Genomic DNA, 15,654 nt, shown 5'->3' on the forward strand with positions numbered 1-15,654 from the left:
GCTGCCAAAGCAGTGCCACCGGCAGGGGGCACATCCAGCTGGCACCTGAGCCCCACCTCCTGGGCCTCCGATCCCCTCGGCCGCAGCAGAAGGCACTCAGGACGTGCCAGCCTGGGTCCTGAGCTAGCACCACAGGGCTGGGAGCTGGCAGAGGGGGCAGCAGCACCCTGGTGCTCCCCTCCTGTGCCAAGGCAGCCAGTGGGCATGCAGAACAGGGCTGGAAAGGGAGCACAGGAGCCCTGGCTCTGGGCTGCCCGGCAGCAGGACAGGCACAGCTCAAGGAAGACTTTGTGGTGCAGCAAGGAGGCCCAGCAGGGACACAGAGGGGCTGGCACTGGGGGCAGCCACAGCCCTGCTGGGGAGCTGCAGGTGGCAGCAGGGACGTGGGGAGGGTGTGCAGCAGGTTGGCAGCACTGCAGGGCAGCAGCCGGGCTGCTGGCACACACTGCAGCCCCCCAGAGCCAGGCTCAGCTCTCTGCAGGTGCAGCAGCACAGGACACTCCGCTGCCGCACCAGCAGAGGCTGTGCCCCTCGTCAGCAGCCCAGGGGTCCAGGCTGCCCGTGCCCCACAGCCCAGGCGAGTGCCCGAGCTCCTCAGCACCTCAGCTGGGGCACCGAGGCCCAGCAGCACCCTGTGTGGCACGGCTGGGGCTGCCTCCAGTGCTCAGCAGCTCAAGTAGACATCAGCACCCTGCAGGGGCAGCCAGGCTGACACAGGCACAGCTCAGTGCCAGGGAACATGGCACAACCTCACCCCTCCTCTCCCACCCAGCAAGAGAGGGCAGCGGCTGAGGGGCTGCCAGCTCCTGCCCCGAAGCTCTCAGGCTGCTGTGTGGGAAGGCAGAAGCCCAGCTGGGGCCTGAGTGCCTGCTCCTGCCCCCCAGAGCCCACAGCCACGTGGCACAGCAGGCAGCACAGAGCAGGTCTCAGACCCTCAGCCAGAGCCAGCCCTTGGGAGCAGCACCTTCCCGAGCCCCCACCTGCCACACACTGCTAGGCTTGAGGCCCCCCAGGCTGCTCTGAGCCAGGGTGCTGCTGGGGAGCACCCAAGCCTCCCTGCTCTTTGTGCCCTTCAGGCCCAGAGGCTCTCCTGCAGGGCAGGAGAGTGTTTGTGCTGGGCAATGCAAACCAGCCCCGTGCATCCCTACTGCCCCAGCTATGCCTGCCCCAGGAGCTGCTGGCAGCAGGAAACCAAGCAAGGCAGCAAAGCAAAACCAAAGCAAAACCAAACTAAGCAAAGCAAAACCAAAGCAAAGCAAAACCAAACAGCCTGGAAAGCATTAGAGGTCACTGAGAATTGAGGGGGGCCAGTGGGGGACTCTGCTGGGTGTGCCCTAAGTGTAAACAACCCAAATCTTGCAATGCCTGACCTAAAAGTGAAGGAGAGCAACTCAGGGCAGAGCTGCACACAGCCAGCCCCTGCATAGCGAATGGCAGCCCCCCGGAGCACAGCGGGGGCTCAGTGCACACTGCTGGGCTCCTGCCCTGCCCAGCCAGGAGGAGAGCAGCTCCCAGGACAAAGCTCCTCACCCCCTGCCTGCCAGCAGCCCTCCTCAAACACAGCACAGCCAAACCCAGCCCCCAGAGCCCTGCCCCCCTGGCTGCTGCCCGAGGTGAGCAGCATCAGAGCAGCAGCCTGCAGCCGTGGGACAGAGGAGAGCTTGGCCAGGTGGTCTGTGCTGGGCTGCCCCCCGGGGTGCCCCCTGAGCAGCCCTCACTGCTGCTGCTCTGTGAAGAAGGCTTTGGTCTTCCTGCAGACTGGGTTGACGCAGAGCGGGCAGCAGAGGGTCAGCTGCCTGGAGCAGACCTCCTTGGACTGCAGGTGGGAGCACACCAGGTCTGCCAGGGCCTGCAAGAGAGGGGGCACACATCAGAGGGGAGCACAGCAGCCTCCTGCAGAGGGCACGGGGTGGTGCCCCCGTGCCAGGCACCCCCCCTGCTGCAGGGCAGCCCCTGCTGTCTGTGGTCGTTTGAGGCTGTGCCTTTAAGAACAAACACTGCTGGAACACACTGGCTAATGTTTTTGGTACTAGAACCAAAACATTCTGATATTCTAAACGAATTTCATTGGTTGATAAACAAAAATTCAGCTTTAGATTGTGAAGCGGTTGGAAAATTTTTTCCTCAGTTCAGTTCGGTTTGGGAGTTGGGGGAGTTTGGTGTTTCAGCCTGTTCTCCCTGCCTGCTTCTTCTGCGAACTGCTGGACTTGGCCTTCAGATAAGCAAACACTAATCCTGCATGGGCTTTTGAAGCTTGCTAACAACTCTTTTCCTTAGTAACTTGCCTTTCTCTCTCTCTAACCCCTTTTTGGGGAAAAAGGGAGGTAAGGGGGGGAGAGAGGGGGTTCCAAAGAGGGGATCCCTCCCTGAGGGAGGGATTTTTGTTGTGTTATTTGTCTTTGCTGTGTATTTCTGTGTATATATATTGTAAATACCTGTATATATTGTGTTATATATATCCTGCTTTCCATATATGCTTGTAAATATATAGCTTTTGCTCTTCGACTGAGTTAGCTGTGGTTTCTTACTCTGTGGAGGAGGGAGAGCTAAGCCCTCTCTCAACCTACCACACTGTCAAACTGGCACCATCCCCCACTGCAGGAGCCCCACACCCAAGCACAGAGCTGGGTTTCTGGCCTGTCTTTGAAAGCAGTAAAGCAGACTGCAGAGGCCCTGGGGAGGCAGCCCCTGAGGCACACAGAGCAAGCCCAGGGGCTCCACTTGCACGCTGCAGCTCCTCCCGAAGCAGGAGCAGCCAGCCCAGGGGCTCCACTTGCACGCTGCAGCTCCTCCCGAGGCAGGAGCAGCCAGCCCAGGGGCTCCACTTGCACACTGCAGCTCCTCCCAAAGCAGGAGCAGCCAGCCCAGGGGCTCCACTTGCACGCTGCAGCTCCTCCCGAAGCAGGAGCAGCCAGCCCAGGGGCTCCACTTGCACGCTGCAGCTCCTCCCGAAGCAGGAGCAGCCAGCCCAGGGGCTCCACTTGCACGCTGCAGCTCCTCCCGAGGCAGGAGCAGCCAGCCCAGGGGCTCCACTTGCACACTGCAGCTCCTCCCGAGGCAGGAGCAGCCAGCCCAGGGGCTCCACTTGCACGCTGCAGCTCCTCCCGAGGCAGGAGCAGCCAGCCCAGGGGCTCCACTTGCATGCTGCAGCTCCTCCCGAGGCAGGAGCAGCCAGCCCTGCTCTGAAGCCAAGAGAGCTGTGAAGCTGCAGGGCACCCACCTTGGAGAACAGAGGGTTCCCATTCAGAGACTCTGCTCTTCTGATGTTTTCAACTCCACACTGCAGCAAAGACAGGGAGAGAGATGAGGTCTGCCAGGTCCTTCCCCAGGGCAGCCTGCAACCCCCTCCCTTCAGCTCCTCTTTGTGTTCCATTCAGCCCCAGAGGACAGGGCTCCTGCAGTGCCAGCCAGCAGCCCTGCCAGCCCCTGCTCAAGGCTTCTCTTCAGGAGGCACAGAGCTGGCTTCAAGAGCGAGCTCCAGAAAGACAAATCCCTGCCTGTTCTGTGCTGCTAAGAGCCCCTCTGAGTTTGGGCAGCTCAGATTGCTTTTCAGCTGACAGGGGAAGGGCAGCTGCCCCACGGCAGGCTGCCAGCAGCCCCTGCCAGGCACGGCTGCAGGGGGAGCCGGCAGCAGTTACCTCGCTGGCCAGCACCTGGGCGTACTCAATGTCCAGCTCGTAGAGGGTCTCGATGTGGTCGCTTGTGAAGGCTATGGGCACCAGCAGCATGTTCCTCTGCCCCCTCTGGCACAGCCCCTTGATGGTCTCGTCTGTCTGGGGGCCCAGCCAGGGCATGGGGCCAACCTGCAGGCACAGGAGGAGGGAAGCAAGCCCAGCACCGCCGTGACCTCGCTGCCAGGCTCTCCTGGGCCACACTGCACAGCCCAGCTCGGGGCTGGGGTGGAACCAGCTCTTGGCATCTGCCTCTCACTTCTGATGCAGAGGCACAACCCCTGGCAGGGGGCTGGGGGCTTCAGAGCCCCCCGGGCACGTACCTTGGACTGCCACACAAGCCTGTAGGGGTTGGAGTAGTTGAGCTTCTCCATCACCCTCTGCACAGTGGCTCCCACCTCCTGGGGGTAGGGATCGCCGCGGTTCACCACCTGGAACACAGCAGTGCCAGGCTGCCCCCCCCGGCCCGTGCCAGCTGGGGCTGGCGGCAGGGCCAAGAGGGGAGGCTGGCAGGGGCGGAAGCCAGCTGAGGGCACTCACAGACATGGGCAGGGAGTGAGCAGAGAAGAGGATGACGACGTCTTTCCTCTTGTCAGGGGGGAAGAGGTTCAGCTCCTTCTGGATGTGGTCGCTGAAGCACTGAGCAGGGGCAGAGCAGGGGCAGAGCAGGGCCCCCGATCAGCGACGCTGAGCACAGGCTGCGGGCACCAGGAGCGCCCCGGGCAGGGCACCGTGCCCCAGGACACGGCACGGGCAGCTCCCCCCGCGCTGAGGGGCGGCGGCAGAGCCCTACCTGGATGAGCAGGGGGTGCGTGGGCCAGCGGTCGATGGTGCTCCACTTCATGCTGGGCTTCTGCCCCCTCTGGCTGTAGTAGCGGTAAATGGCGTTCAGGCTGCTGCCTGTGGAGGCAGCGCAGCGCTCAGCGCCCTGCGGAGGGGCCGGGCCGGGCCGGACTGAGCCGAGCCGGGCTGAGCCGAGCCGGGCCGGGCTGAGCCGAGCCGAGCCGGGCCGGGCTGAGCTGAGCCGGGCCGGGCTGAGCCGAGCCGGGCCGGGCCGGGCTGAGCCGAGCCGAGCCGGGCCGGGCTGAGCTGAGCCGGGCCGGGCTGAGCCGAGCCGGGCCGGGCCGGGCTGAGCCGGGCCGGGCCGAGCCGAGCCGGGCCGAGCCGAGCCGGGCCGGGCTGAGCCGGGCCGGGCCGGGCCGAGCCGAGCCGGGCTGAGCCGGGCCGGGCCGGGCCGAACAGAGCCGAGCTGAGCCGGGCCGGGCCGGGCCGAGCCGAGCCGGGCCGAGCCGAGCCGGGCCGGGCAGAGCCGGGCCGGGCCGAGCCGAGCCGGGCCGGGCTGAGCCGAGCTGAGCCGGGCCGAGCCGGGCCGAGCAGAGCCGAGCCGGGCCGAGCCGGGCCGAGCCGAGCCGGGCCGGGCCGAGCCGGGCCGGGCCGAGCCGGGCCGGGCCGAACAGAGCCGGGCCGAGCCGGGCCGGGCCGGGCCGAGCCGGGCCGAACAGAGCCGGGCCGGGCCGGGCCGAACAGAGCCGGGCCGAGCCGAGCCGGGCCGAGCTGAGCCGAGCCGGGCCGGGCCGAGCCGAGCCGGGCCGAGCCGAGCCGGGCCGGGCCGAGCCGAGCCGGGCCGGGCTGAGCCGGGCCGGGCCGAGCCGAGCCGAGCCGGGCCGGGCTGAGCCGGGCCGGGCTGAGCCGAGCCGGGCCGGGCCGGGCCGGGCCGGCAGGCTGTGGGGCTGCAGGGAGCTCACCTGTGGTGGAGCAGCTGTACTGGGGGTACTGGGTGAAGGCCACGGCCCTCTCGATGCCGTCCTGCTCCATCTCCTGCACCGCCTCCTCCGTCAGCGGGTGCACGTAGCGGAACCCGATGTAGTACTTGTGGGGGGCTGCAGCGGGGGCGGGCACAGGATGGGGGTCACAGGGGCACAGCAGAGCCCCAGGGACACCCCAGTACCACACGCAGCACAGCAGCAGAGTGCAGGCGCTGCAGGTGACCTCCTGGTGACCCTGCAGCCCTCTGCCCCCCTGACTCCAAGCAGCTCTGCCTCTGGCCAGCTGTTTTCCTGCTACCTCCCTCTGCTGGAACCAGCATTAGCATTTCCAGGTGATTTGTCCTTGTCTGCTTCTGTGGGAAGCAGAACTCCCAGGTGCCAACCCCTGGCTCCAGCTGTGCTGCCACTCGGGCTCAGCCCAGCCCTGGCTGCCCTGCATTGCCCTCCCCTGCTCCACCTTCCCCTTCCCCGCTTGCTGTGGGGTCCCAGCTGCAGCCCCAGCTCCCCTCTTGCCTTGCTTCTACACAAGCACAGCAGAGCCAAAGCCATGGCAGAAGCAGCACCTGGGGGCCTTTGGTGCTGAGCACTCTGGGGATGCCTTTAAGCCCTTCTGGAGGCAGCCTCCCCACCAGGGGTGCCAGCTGAGAGTTCTCCACCTCCCCCCCAGCGGCAGCTGGGGGGGCAGGGAGGCTGCCTGGGCTGCTCTGGCAGGCAGGGCACAGAGGCTCTCAGCAGAACAAAAGCCAAGTTCCTCTCAGGGTTTCCAGGTCACTGGCTCTGAAGCACCACGGGACAGGTTTCTGGAGGAAGCAGATGTCCTGAGCTTGGGCTGCACTCCACCCTTTGAGGCAGGACTCAGAAACAGGTCTGGTCAGCCCCAGCTCTCTGCGGGAGGCAAGAGAGCTCCCAGCTGGGAGCAGCAGCAAAGAGTGACCCAAGCCCAGCAGCCCTGGCAGCCAGCAGCCTCATTAGCATTGCCAGGCAGCATCCAGCCCAAGCCTGGCTAACCACAGCTAGGGCAGGCCAGCCTGGGAGAGCCCTGCTGGCACAGCCCGTGGCCAAGCTGGCAGCTCCCTGCCATGCTCAGTGGTAGGTTTGGTCCTGGCTCTCAGGCAGCAGAGGAGAGGGGTTTGTGCCTCTGGACAAGCTCCTTGGGTTGTCACAGAGTCACAGCTGTTGGCAGCAGAGGGATATCTCTCCCAGCAAGAGCTGTCAAGTGGCCCCCTCAGCCTGGCAGCTCTTCTGCCAAGGAGGGAACCTGGGCTCTGATACCAAGGCCCCAGCTGCACCCTGTGAGGAGGCAGCACTGCAGGAGCTGAGCACTGAAGTGGCTTTGTGCTGTCCCCTGGCTTGGGAGCAGCTTTCTTATCAGCAAGGAAGAGCTGGCAGGGCCAGCAGGCCCTCAGGCTTTATCTCCTGCTGCTGTCCCCGGGTGGGGTCTGCTGCTATCACCCAGCCAGGCCTGGCCCTGCTCAGCTGGGACCCCTTGTCTCATGTCCCCACCGGCCTCCCCTCCAGCCCGGCCCCAGCCCCTGCCTGGCCTGTTCTTTCATCCATCTACAGAGCAGCTCCAGCAGCTCTGGGCACACCCAAGCAGGAGCTGCAGAGGAACAAAGGCAGCCACAGCTCTGGAGAGCAGGCAGAGCCCTGGCACCGCGCACTGCCCTGTCCTTGATGCCCAGGCTGCCACAAGGGCAAGCACCAAAAGCTGCTTCTCAGCACCCCTGTGAGGGCAGCAGGGCTCAGAGCAGGGGTACCTGTGTGAGGAGACATGCTGTCCAGCAGCTTGACCATGCCCTCCCCCTGCAGTGCTGTCCACTTCCTGATGGGCGAGCCGCCGCCGATCCTGCTGTACTGCTCCTGGATCTTGGGGGTGCGGCGCCTGGCGATCAGCGGCGCCAGCTTGCTGCGGCGGGCAGGGGCACACGGTCAGCAGGGGCACACAGGCCCCAACCCCACCCAGCACCGTCCCTGCAGGCCCAATGCATCGCCCCAGGCGATGCCAAGCCAGCTCTGCATGGCTCCTTCACTGCCCTGTGCCACCAGCTGCACCATCAGCTGCAGGGAGCTGCTGGCATCCCTGCTCCCAGCCTGCACCCACTGCATCCCTGCTCCCAACCTGCACCCCCTGCATCCCTGCTCCCCCTGCATCCCTGCTCCCAGCCTGCACCCCCTGCATCCCTGCTCCCAGCCTGCACCCCCTGCATCCCTGCTCCCACTGCATCCCTGCTCCCAGCCTGCACCCACTGCAGGCCTGCACCCACTGCATCCCTGCTCCCAGCCTGCACCCACTGCAGGCCTGCTCCCAGCCTGCACCCACTGCATCCCTGCTCCCAGCCTGCACCCCCTGCATCCCTGCTCCCACTGCAGGCCTGCTCCCAGCCTGCACCCCCTGCATCCCTGCTCCCAGCCCATGGGAACACCTCCCTGCTGGGCCCAGGGTGAAGCAGCCCAAGAAGCAGAGAGGAGCTGAATGCCCCAGGCTGCAGCTGGCACAGCCAGCCCCAGCTGGCACAGGGCCTCACCTCTGTGCTGGCAGCGTCATGAGGTCCCTGTCGAGGAAGAGGCGCAGCAGGAAGTCGTGCACATCATCCAGCCGCTCGGGGCCCCCCATGTTCAGCATCAGGATCCCTGTTTTAGGCTTCCTGTGGGGGCAGGGGAGATGCCAGACCCTGTGACCCCCTGCTTTGGGTTCCTCAGTGCTGCTGCACCCTCCTGCAGCCGGCAGGCCCAGCTCAGCACCTCCTCCTGCTCATACAGCATCACCAGAGCAGGAGGGTCCACACCACCTTCGCTGGCAGCCCCTGCTTGCTGCCCAGCACAGCATGGCACTGCCAGCAGGCTGAGACAATGACCTGGCAGCTGAAAGCTGGAAGGGAGGCTGTGAAACAGGGGCTGAAGAAAGCAGCAGCTTCTACCCACAGAGGACTCTGCCTTCCCTGCTCTGCAGACACAGCTGATCCCCTGCAGCAGGCACCCAGAGCAGGGGCAGGGTGCTTGGTGTGGGTGGCTGCTGTTTGGGTTCTCTCTCGAGGTGCAGGCCTGGCACACCGCTCTCAGGGCAACGTCCCTCCCAGCAGAGCAGAGCAAACGTTGGTTATCGGTGTCTGCAGAGGCAGCTGTGACCACAGCTCCCACCCAAGATGGGTTTCCCCATCACATCGCTCTCCCTTGCCCCAGGCAGCCCCAAGATCAGCACTGCTCTGCTCCCAGGCAGCTTAGGCTGCAGGGGAGCTCTGCTCTCCTCTTGAGCAAGCCACAGCCTCCCAAAGGGGCACTGACAGGAGCCTGGGCCTGCCCCAGTGTGCCATCCCCTTCCTCCTGGAGCAGCTGTCAGGAGGGTGCTAACAGCCAGGCAGCAGGAACCAGCACCTCGAGCCACACTAGCAGTGCCCCACTGCTTGGTCTGGAATTGCTGCTGCCCTGCCCCAGGCCTCCCAGGGGCCAGGGCCGTGCTGCGGGGAACCGGGCAGGCAGCTCTGGCCCCGCGGAGCTGACGGCACCGGGGCAGTGCACCCAGGCAGATGAAGCCTCCCCGGGGCACACACAGCCCTGAGTGCCTGCTGCAGGAGCAGCTCTGCCATGCCCTGTGGGCACCCCCAGCCCACCCCGGGGCCCACACTCACCGTGCCTGTGGCTGCAGCTGGGGCGTCCTGCTCTGCGTGGCCGCCGCCGCCTGCCCCCTCCAGCGCAGCGGCACCCGCAGCTGGCTGCTGCCCCCCAGCACTGCAGGGAAGAGAGCAGCCTGCTGACAGCTGGCATGAGGGCTGCCCACAGGCACCCAGCCTCACCTCAGCTGGGCAGCATGGTGCTGCCTGCCGCACCCTCCTGCCCTGCTTAAACACTCTCTGGACCAGCAGCTGCCCACAGAACGGTTTGGGCCAAGGGCAGGGACACCTCCCACCAGCGCAGGCTGCTTGGGGACCATCCAACCTGGTCCTGAACACCTGAGGAGGGGGCAGCCACAGCCTCCCTGGGCAACCTGTGCCAGGGTCTCACCACCCTCACCCTAAAGAATTTCTTCCTAGCCTGCAGCCGAAGCCTGCCCTGCTCAATCTCTGAGCCATTCCCTCGGGCCCTGTCACCACAAGCCCTCGGCAAAGTCCCTTTTCAGATAGCAGGCAGTAACCCAAAGCCAAACCACAGCCTCACCAATCTTTAAGCTCTGGTCAGAAGCCCAAAACGCCTTGTGACAGTACAGGAGAAGGACACAGGGCTGGCACACCAAGGAGGGATGCCAGGCTGTGTGACTCCTTGGGTACAAGCACAGCTAGGCTAACCCTGAACAGCCCTTCAAGGCAGCTCTCAGACTGCTTCCTTCAGGGTGCCCAGCAAGCCTCAGCAGTGCAGGGCAGCACCTGCAAGCCACAGGCACACAGTCCCTGGGGCTGACCCTGCAGCGCCGGCAGCAACTGCAGACAGCCAGAGGGCCGTGGCAGCCTCCCTTCTCACTGCCCAGCCAGGAGGCTCCGGTGTCCCTGGCTTTGGGCACCCGGCAGGGTACTTTACTCCTCCAAAGCCGCTTAGCTTCCGTGGGGAGCTGAGAGCCATTAAGAGCATTTTCCAGGCAACAATGAGGGGAATTGCCCAGATGAAGAGCAAACGGCTCCGGCCCGCACCCCCGGCGCGGCAGCCGTTGTTCGGGGACACGCTTGCCCCGGCGGCGGAGCCCTGCGGAGCACTGCAGGCTTCCCAGTCCCCTAATGACACCCCCGACAGCCGCCGAACGCCCTCGCAGCCCGCTGCAATCAATGACACTGAGAAGCAGATCGCAGAGCCGGCTTCTGACTCGGGACTGCGCTGTGGCCGCGGCTGCGGCGACACGAAAGGCTGCGACAGCTAAAGGGCTGCCAGCGGAGAGCAGCTGATGCCCCAGGGGCTCCTTTCGGACGTCTGCCTTCTCCTGCCAGCTCGGTAACGATCACTTTCGGAAGCAGCGAGCCTAGATGTAAAGCGCACGGACCGACCCAAAGCGAAGTCCCGATGGCTGCACAGCCAGGGGAAGAGGAAGAAGAAAGAGAGAGGCTGCAGAGAAGAGAGCTGCTGCTGGCACACCAGACTGGCTCAGCACGGGCAGAGGTGCAACACCTGCGTGCTGGGCGGCAAATGCGGTGTGGAGGTGGCACGGCTTGGTATCTAGGTGGGGAACATAACGAGCAAACAGCATCGATAACGCGCGGGCGGCAGAGGTAACGTGCAAACAGCGAAGAGCCTGCCCGAGGGGCAAGCAGCATGTGTCTCATGTAAACAGCATATGGAACACACGAGCAGCAGATAGGAGGTGCAGGCAGCGTGGAGAGTGTGCAAAGAGCACACGTAACGTGCCACAGGCTCGCAGGATGTTAGGGGTTGGAAGGGACCTCTGGAGATTGAGTCCAGCCCCCTGCCAGAGCAGGAGCAGAGAATCCAGCACAGGTCACACAGGAACACATTCAGACAGGGCTGGAAAGTCCCCAGAGGAAACTCCACAACCTCCCTGGGCAGCCTGCTCCAGGGCTCTGCGAGCCTCGCAGTGCAGAAGTTCCTCCTCATGTCGAAGTGGAACTTCCTGTGCTGGAGTTTATATCCACTACCACTCGTCCTGTCCCAGGGTGCAACTGAGGGCACGTTTAACATGCACAGAGCACACGTTAATACGCAGAGAGCACACATTAACACAGAGCACACGCATAACACACAAAGATCACACGTTTAACATGCACAGAGCACACGTTAACACGCAGAGAGCACACGTTAACACAGAGCACACGCATAACACACAAAGATCACACGTTAACACACAAAGATCACAGGTTAACACGCAGAGAGCACACGTTAACACAGCGCACACGCATAACACACAAAGATCACAGGTTAACACACAAAGATCACAGGTTAACACGCAGAGAGCACACGTTAACACGCAGAGAGCACACGTTAACACGCAGAGAGCACACGTTAACACGCAGAGAGCACACGTTAACACAGCGCACACGCGTAACACACAAAGATCACACGTTAACATGCAGAGAGCACACGTTAACACAGAGCACACGTTAACACAGCGCACACGCATAACACACAAAGATCACACGTTAACACACAAAGCTCTCACGTTAACACGCAGAGAGCACGCGTTAACAGGCACAGAGCACAGACAGAGTGCACTTGCAGCCCTGGCCCCGCTACGAGCCCGCCCCGCAGCAAGCCCAGCCCCGCTTCAGTGACCCAAGCCCTGGCGCCGCCGCTCCCCTGCCGCTGCCGCTGCCGCTGCCGCCCCGCCGCACGCACAGGCTGTCCCGGCGGCGCCAGGTTACACAACGGCAGCGCAGCGGCAGGGCAGCGGCAGCGCAGCGGCAGCCGTTGTGTAACGCGGGGCCGCCGCCGCCTCCCTCCCCGGGCCCCGGCAGACTCACGGCGCCGGGCGGCAGCGGCCATCTTGGCGCCGGCCGCCTGCATTCCCTCAGACGCTCCGCGGCCGCCGCCTCCTCCTCCTCCTCCTCTCTGGAGCTTCCACCGCCCGCCGCCTCCGTCGCCGTTCCCGCGGCACCGCCCCCGCTGCCGTTACGGCACGGGGGGGCGGGGCCGGGGCGTGCCCGGGGGGCAGCGCTGCGCCCCATGGCCCCCGGGGGACTCGGCCCCCAGTGCGGTGCGCGGAGCGGCGTGGCCGAAGCGCGCCCCAGGAAGCCAACCCCAACTCCTCAGTATTGCGCTCCCTTGGGAGCCTGATGTCCCCTGCAAAGGAGTTTGCTGGTGGCAGCTACCAGGAAGTGACAGATCCACAGGTGGCATCGGGTTGGAAGGGACCCCCCCTCTGCTGCCAGCTGTGCCAGCTGTGCCCGCTGCTAAGTGCCTGCAGCAGCCCGTCCCGGGGGAGCGGCGCCGCCGCCGCGGGGGCGATGCCCTGCCCCGGGCTGCATTAGTCTCGGTGTCAGCTCTCTTAGCTCCGTGCTGCTCAAGCGGCTTCGCCCTCCAGGGCTCAGCGGCCCTTCTGCTCCTCGCTGTGGCCGGCAGCCACGCTGCTGGCACTCGCTCCCTGCTCCTCACGCTGCCTCCTCCGGCTCTGCTGCCCGCGGCAGGGCTGGAGCCCTGCACGGGGAGCCCTTGGTGCTCTCGGGAGCTCAGTCCTGTGCAGGGCTGCATCGCCAGGGTGCTCAGAGTCGCTCAGCCCCCGTGCCTGGGTTGCAGTAGGGTGCCTGGGGGGCTCGAAGCCCTCCCCAGCCGCCCCCCATCGGGAGGTGGAGGTGGGAAGGAGCCCTGAGGAGCGGCGTGTGGGGCTGTGCCACAAAGCGCCGAGGACGCAGCTCCGGCTGGCAGCCGCTCGGCGGCTAAATGGAGCGGCGTAGATTTAATTGAGGGCAGGGTCTGGCTGGGGGTCGGGAGGGGGCTGCAGGGCACGAGCAGCGGGAGGAATTCTGCTGTGACTTCATTAACCTCGGGGTTAAACCCGGGGCTAAGGTTAGCGGCAAGATAATGAAGCTCTCGGTGCGTTTCCGGCGGCGCCGCTGCCTTAGGAGCCTGCTGCAGCGCCTGCTGCAGCGCCTGCTGCATTGCTCAGCCGTGGGGCGCCGGGCGGCTCGGAGCTCCCCCAGCAGCTGCCGGCCCGCCCGGACCCGCCCCAGGGCTCTGCCCGCGTGTGCCAAGGCGGCTAACACTGGGCTCCGGGTGGGGAAGGGAGAGGGAGGAGGCTGCCAAGAGGTTACAGGAGGACAGGACCTGTTCCAGGGACTTTTTGTTTCCAAAACACAGGGAAGGGCTTTCCCTGCTCGTGTCCTTTGGTGTTTGGTCTGCTTGTGCTGGGCTCGGAGCCTTGCCCACAGCTGGAGTAAAATGAAAGAGTGGAGGAAAACCTGCCATGAGATGCCAGCCCCAGCAGCCTCCTGCCTTCCTTCAGGGGGTGGAGCTGTGCCAGGCTGCCTGCTCGGGGGGTGGCTCCCCTGTACCACCGGCCGCCTTCTCTCCCTGCCAAGTGACTTCCTCAGCAGCCAGCTGCTCACGGTCAGTGCTGCAGAGCGGACAGGGAGCCACCACCACCGGCACCAGCTGCTGGGCTGGGAACAGCAGAAGCCGTGGCAGAAAGAAGCGGGTGAAGAGGCTGAGGCTGCTCTTGCTGCTCCCTGCCTCAGCCCTGGGAGCAAGGACAGTGACTATGGTTGGAGGGCAGGAGGCTCCTCAGAGGAGTCACCTCTCTGGCCAGGCTGAGACAGGACTTTGCCCTGCAGAACCCAAGGGTGGCCCTGAGGAGCAGGCCCGGGCTGTGGCCCCCGGGGCAGGAAGGGGAAGCTTTCACCGGCACACAAGAAGCAGAAGCTTTTGTTTTCCTCCTTTATTGAACTTTGGCAAATCAAAAGGCGGGAGGGGGTTGGGGACTGGGGGGGGGGTGGGCTTTACATCAAGAGCTCGAAAGAAAAGGTGGGAAGCAAGGTCACACTTGTCATGAAGAGAAAGGACATCTATTGGCACAACTCAGTGAGTAAAAACCCTTTAATGATAAAATAACATTCATTTGGAGCTACCCCGGCTGGCTGCAGGGCAGCTCGCACGCAGCTGGACGTCGTCACCTTCCACAGAGGTAAAAAAGGACAGAAAACCACAGGCTAATAAAATAGACCTTGAATTTCATCACACAAGTACCTTGGCAACTCGGAGCGAGCCGGGCCCCCCGCTGCTGCCCGCGGCAGGGACCCTTTGCCGTTGTCACCCCCCGGGGCCTCGCCTGAGGGCGGAGGAGCGGCGGCTGGGCTCGGCGTGGGGCAGGGCTCGGCGTGGGGCAGGGCTCGGCTCTGCTTATTGCGGGAGAACCTCGAAAGCCTCGGGGGGGTTGAGCTCTGCTACAGTCATCGACTGTCCTACAAGCAGGACCGGCGACAAAGCTGCCTCCCAGCCTGGCCCCCGCACTGGCTTGGGCAGGTGAAGGAGGGCAGGACGTCACCAGAGCACAGCACAGCGCCCACAGGGAGCCTGGCTGGCAGCGTGGCTCCAGCAGAGCCTGCAGGACAGACAGGCTGCCCACACCCCACCCCAGGGGCCCAGGGAGGGGACCAGGACCCCTGCCCTCCCGCTGCCCCCTGCAGCAGAGTGTGGGCAGCAGTTCTTTGGCTTTATGTCCCGGCAGGCAGCTGGGGCTGGGTGCTGATAGCAAAGGCAATCAGCTGCCACACACCAGTGGCACTGGGGGGCTGCCAGGCACAAGGGAGAGCCCAAGGGGGTGAAGATTAGACTGGGTATGAGGAAGAAATTCTTCACAGGGAGGGTGGGGAGACACTGGTTCAGGTTGCCCAGGGAGGCTGTGGATGTCCCCTCCCTGGAGGTGTTCAAGGCCAGGCTGGATGAGGCCTTGAGCAACCTGGGCTGGTGGGAGGTGTCCCTGCCCATGGCAAGGGGTTGGGACTGGATGAGCTTTAAGCTCCCTTCCAACCCAACCCATTCCATGAATCTAGGAATAATCCAAACCTGGGTGGAGGGTGGTGAGCAAGGGGCTGCCAGCACTGCTGGGCAACTGCCTGGGTGCCCAGGCAGGAGCCACAGGGGTGCTGCCTGCACCGCTTGCACCAGCACCCAGATGTGGCTCCAACCCCATCTGCACCCTGCCCGCAGCCCACCTTGCCATGGCACATGGGGCGGTGGGCCTGGGCAGGAGGCAGAGGGCTGCACCCCCGTGCCCAGGGGCTGCCATAAAGCCAAAGGAACTCCTGTCCCTGGGAAAGCACCCAGCTGGCCACCCGCCTGCCAGTCGGGCCTGGCAGAGCAGCTCCAGCCTCGCCTCAGCTCGCACTTCGGTCTGACTGGGACTGGACGTGCTCCACCACGGGCACCAGAGCTGGCTGGCACGGGGCAGAGCCGTGCCTGCTTGCCCAGCCCCTGCTGCCCGCCGCTGGCAGACCCCAGGCTCCATGCAGCGCCAACCCCCAGCCCGAGCCCAGCCCGAGGGAGGAGCCCCGCAGGCCCACGCCGCAGCCCCTGCCAAGGTCTCGCCTCATGCATTACACTGGTAGCTGACTGGTAACACCACACTGGCACACGATGAGCTGGGCAGACCACGGGGCACGAATGGGGAGGAGCAGCCAGGGAGGGGATTTCACTTTTTTTCCTTTTTCTCCTTTTTTTTTTTTTTCCCCTTTTTTTTGCCTTTTTCCCTTTTTCTTTGGGTTTTCCACGGGGCAAATGAGCACAGATTGTTTCTTCAGCAAAATAGGAAACTGTAAACTTTGGGCTCGTTCTGCAGCTTTCCCCCAATG

General features: G+C 64.5%; 1 protein-coding gene across 1 annotated transcript; it reads right to left on the reverse strand.

Moving 5' to 3' along the window:
- Window positions 1-1,047: 1,047 nt before the first annotated feature.
- On the reverse strand, window positions 1,048-9,222 carry FECH (ferrochelatase). The gene is made up of 10 exons (XM_054179286.1): window positions 9,064-9,222; window positions 7,963-8,082; window positions 7,195-7,343; window positions 5,417-5,551; window positions 4,465-4,571; window positions 4,212-4,310; window positions 3,995-4,102; window positions 3,639-3,803; window positions 3,221-3,280; window positions 1,048-1,849 (listed from the first exon to the last, which is right to left on the reverse strand). The coding sequence occupies exons 2-10, from the start codon at window positions 8,058-8,060 to the stop codon at window positions 1,715-1,717; spliced, it is 1,056 nt and encodes a 351-aa protein (XP_054035261.1). The 5' UTR covers window positions 8,061-8,082; window positions 9,064-9,222; the 3' UTR covers window positions 1,048-1,714.
- Window positions 9,223-15,654: the final 6,432 nt, after the last annotated feature.

This window comes from Dryobates pubescens, assembly GCF_014839835.1.
Source record: "Dryobates pubescens isolate bDryPub1 chromosome Z unlocalized genomic scaffold, bDryPub1.pri SUPER_Z_unloc_1, whole genome shotgun sequence".
In the NCBI taxonomy this organism is placed as follows: Eukaryota; Metazoa; Chordata; class Aves; order Piciformes; family Picidae; genus Dryobates; species Dryobates pubescens.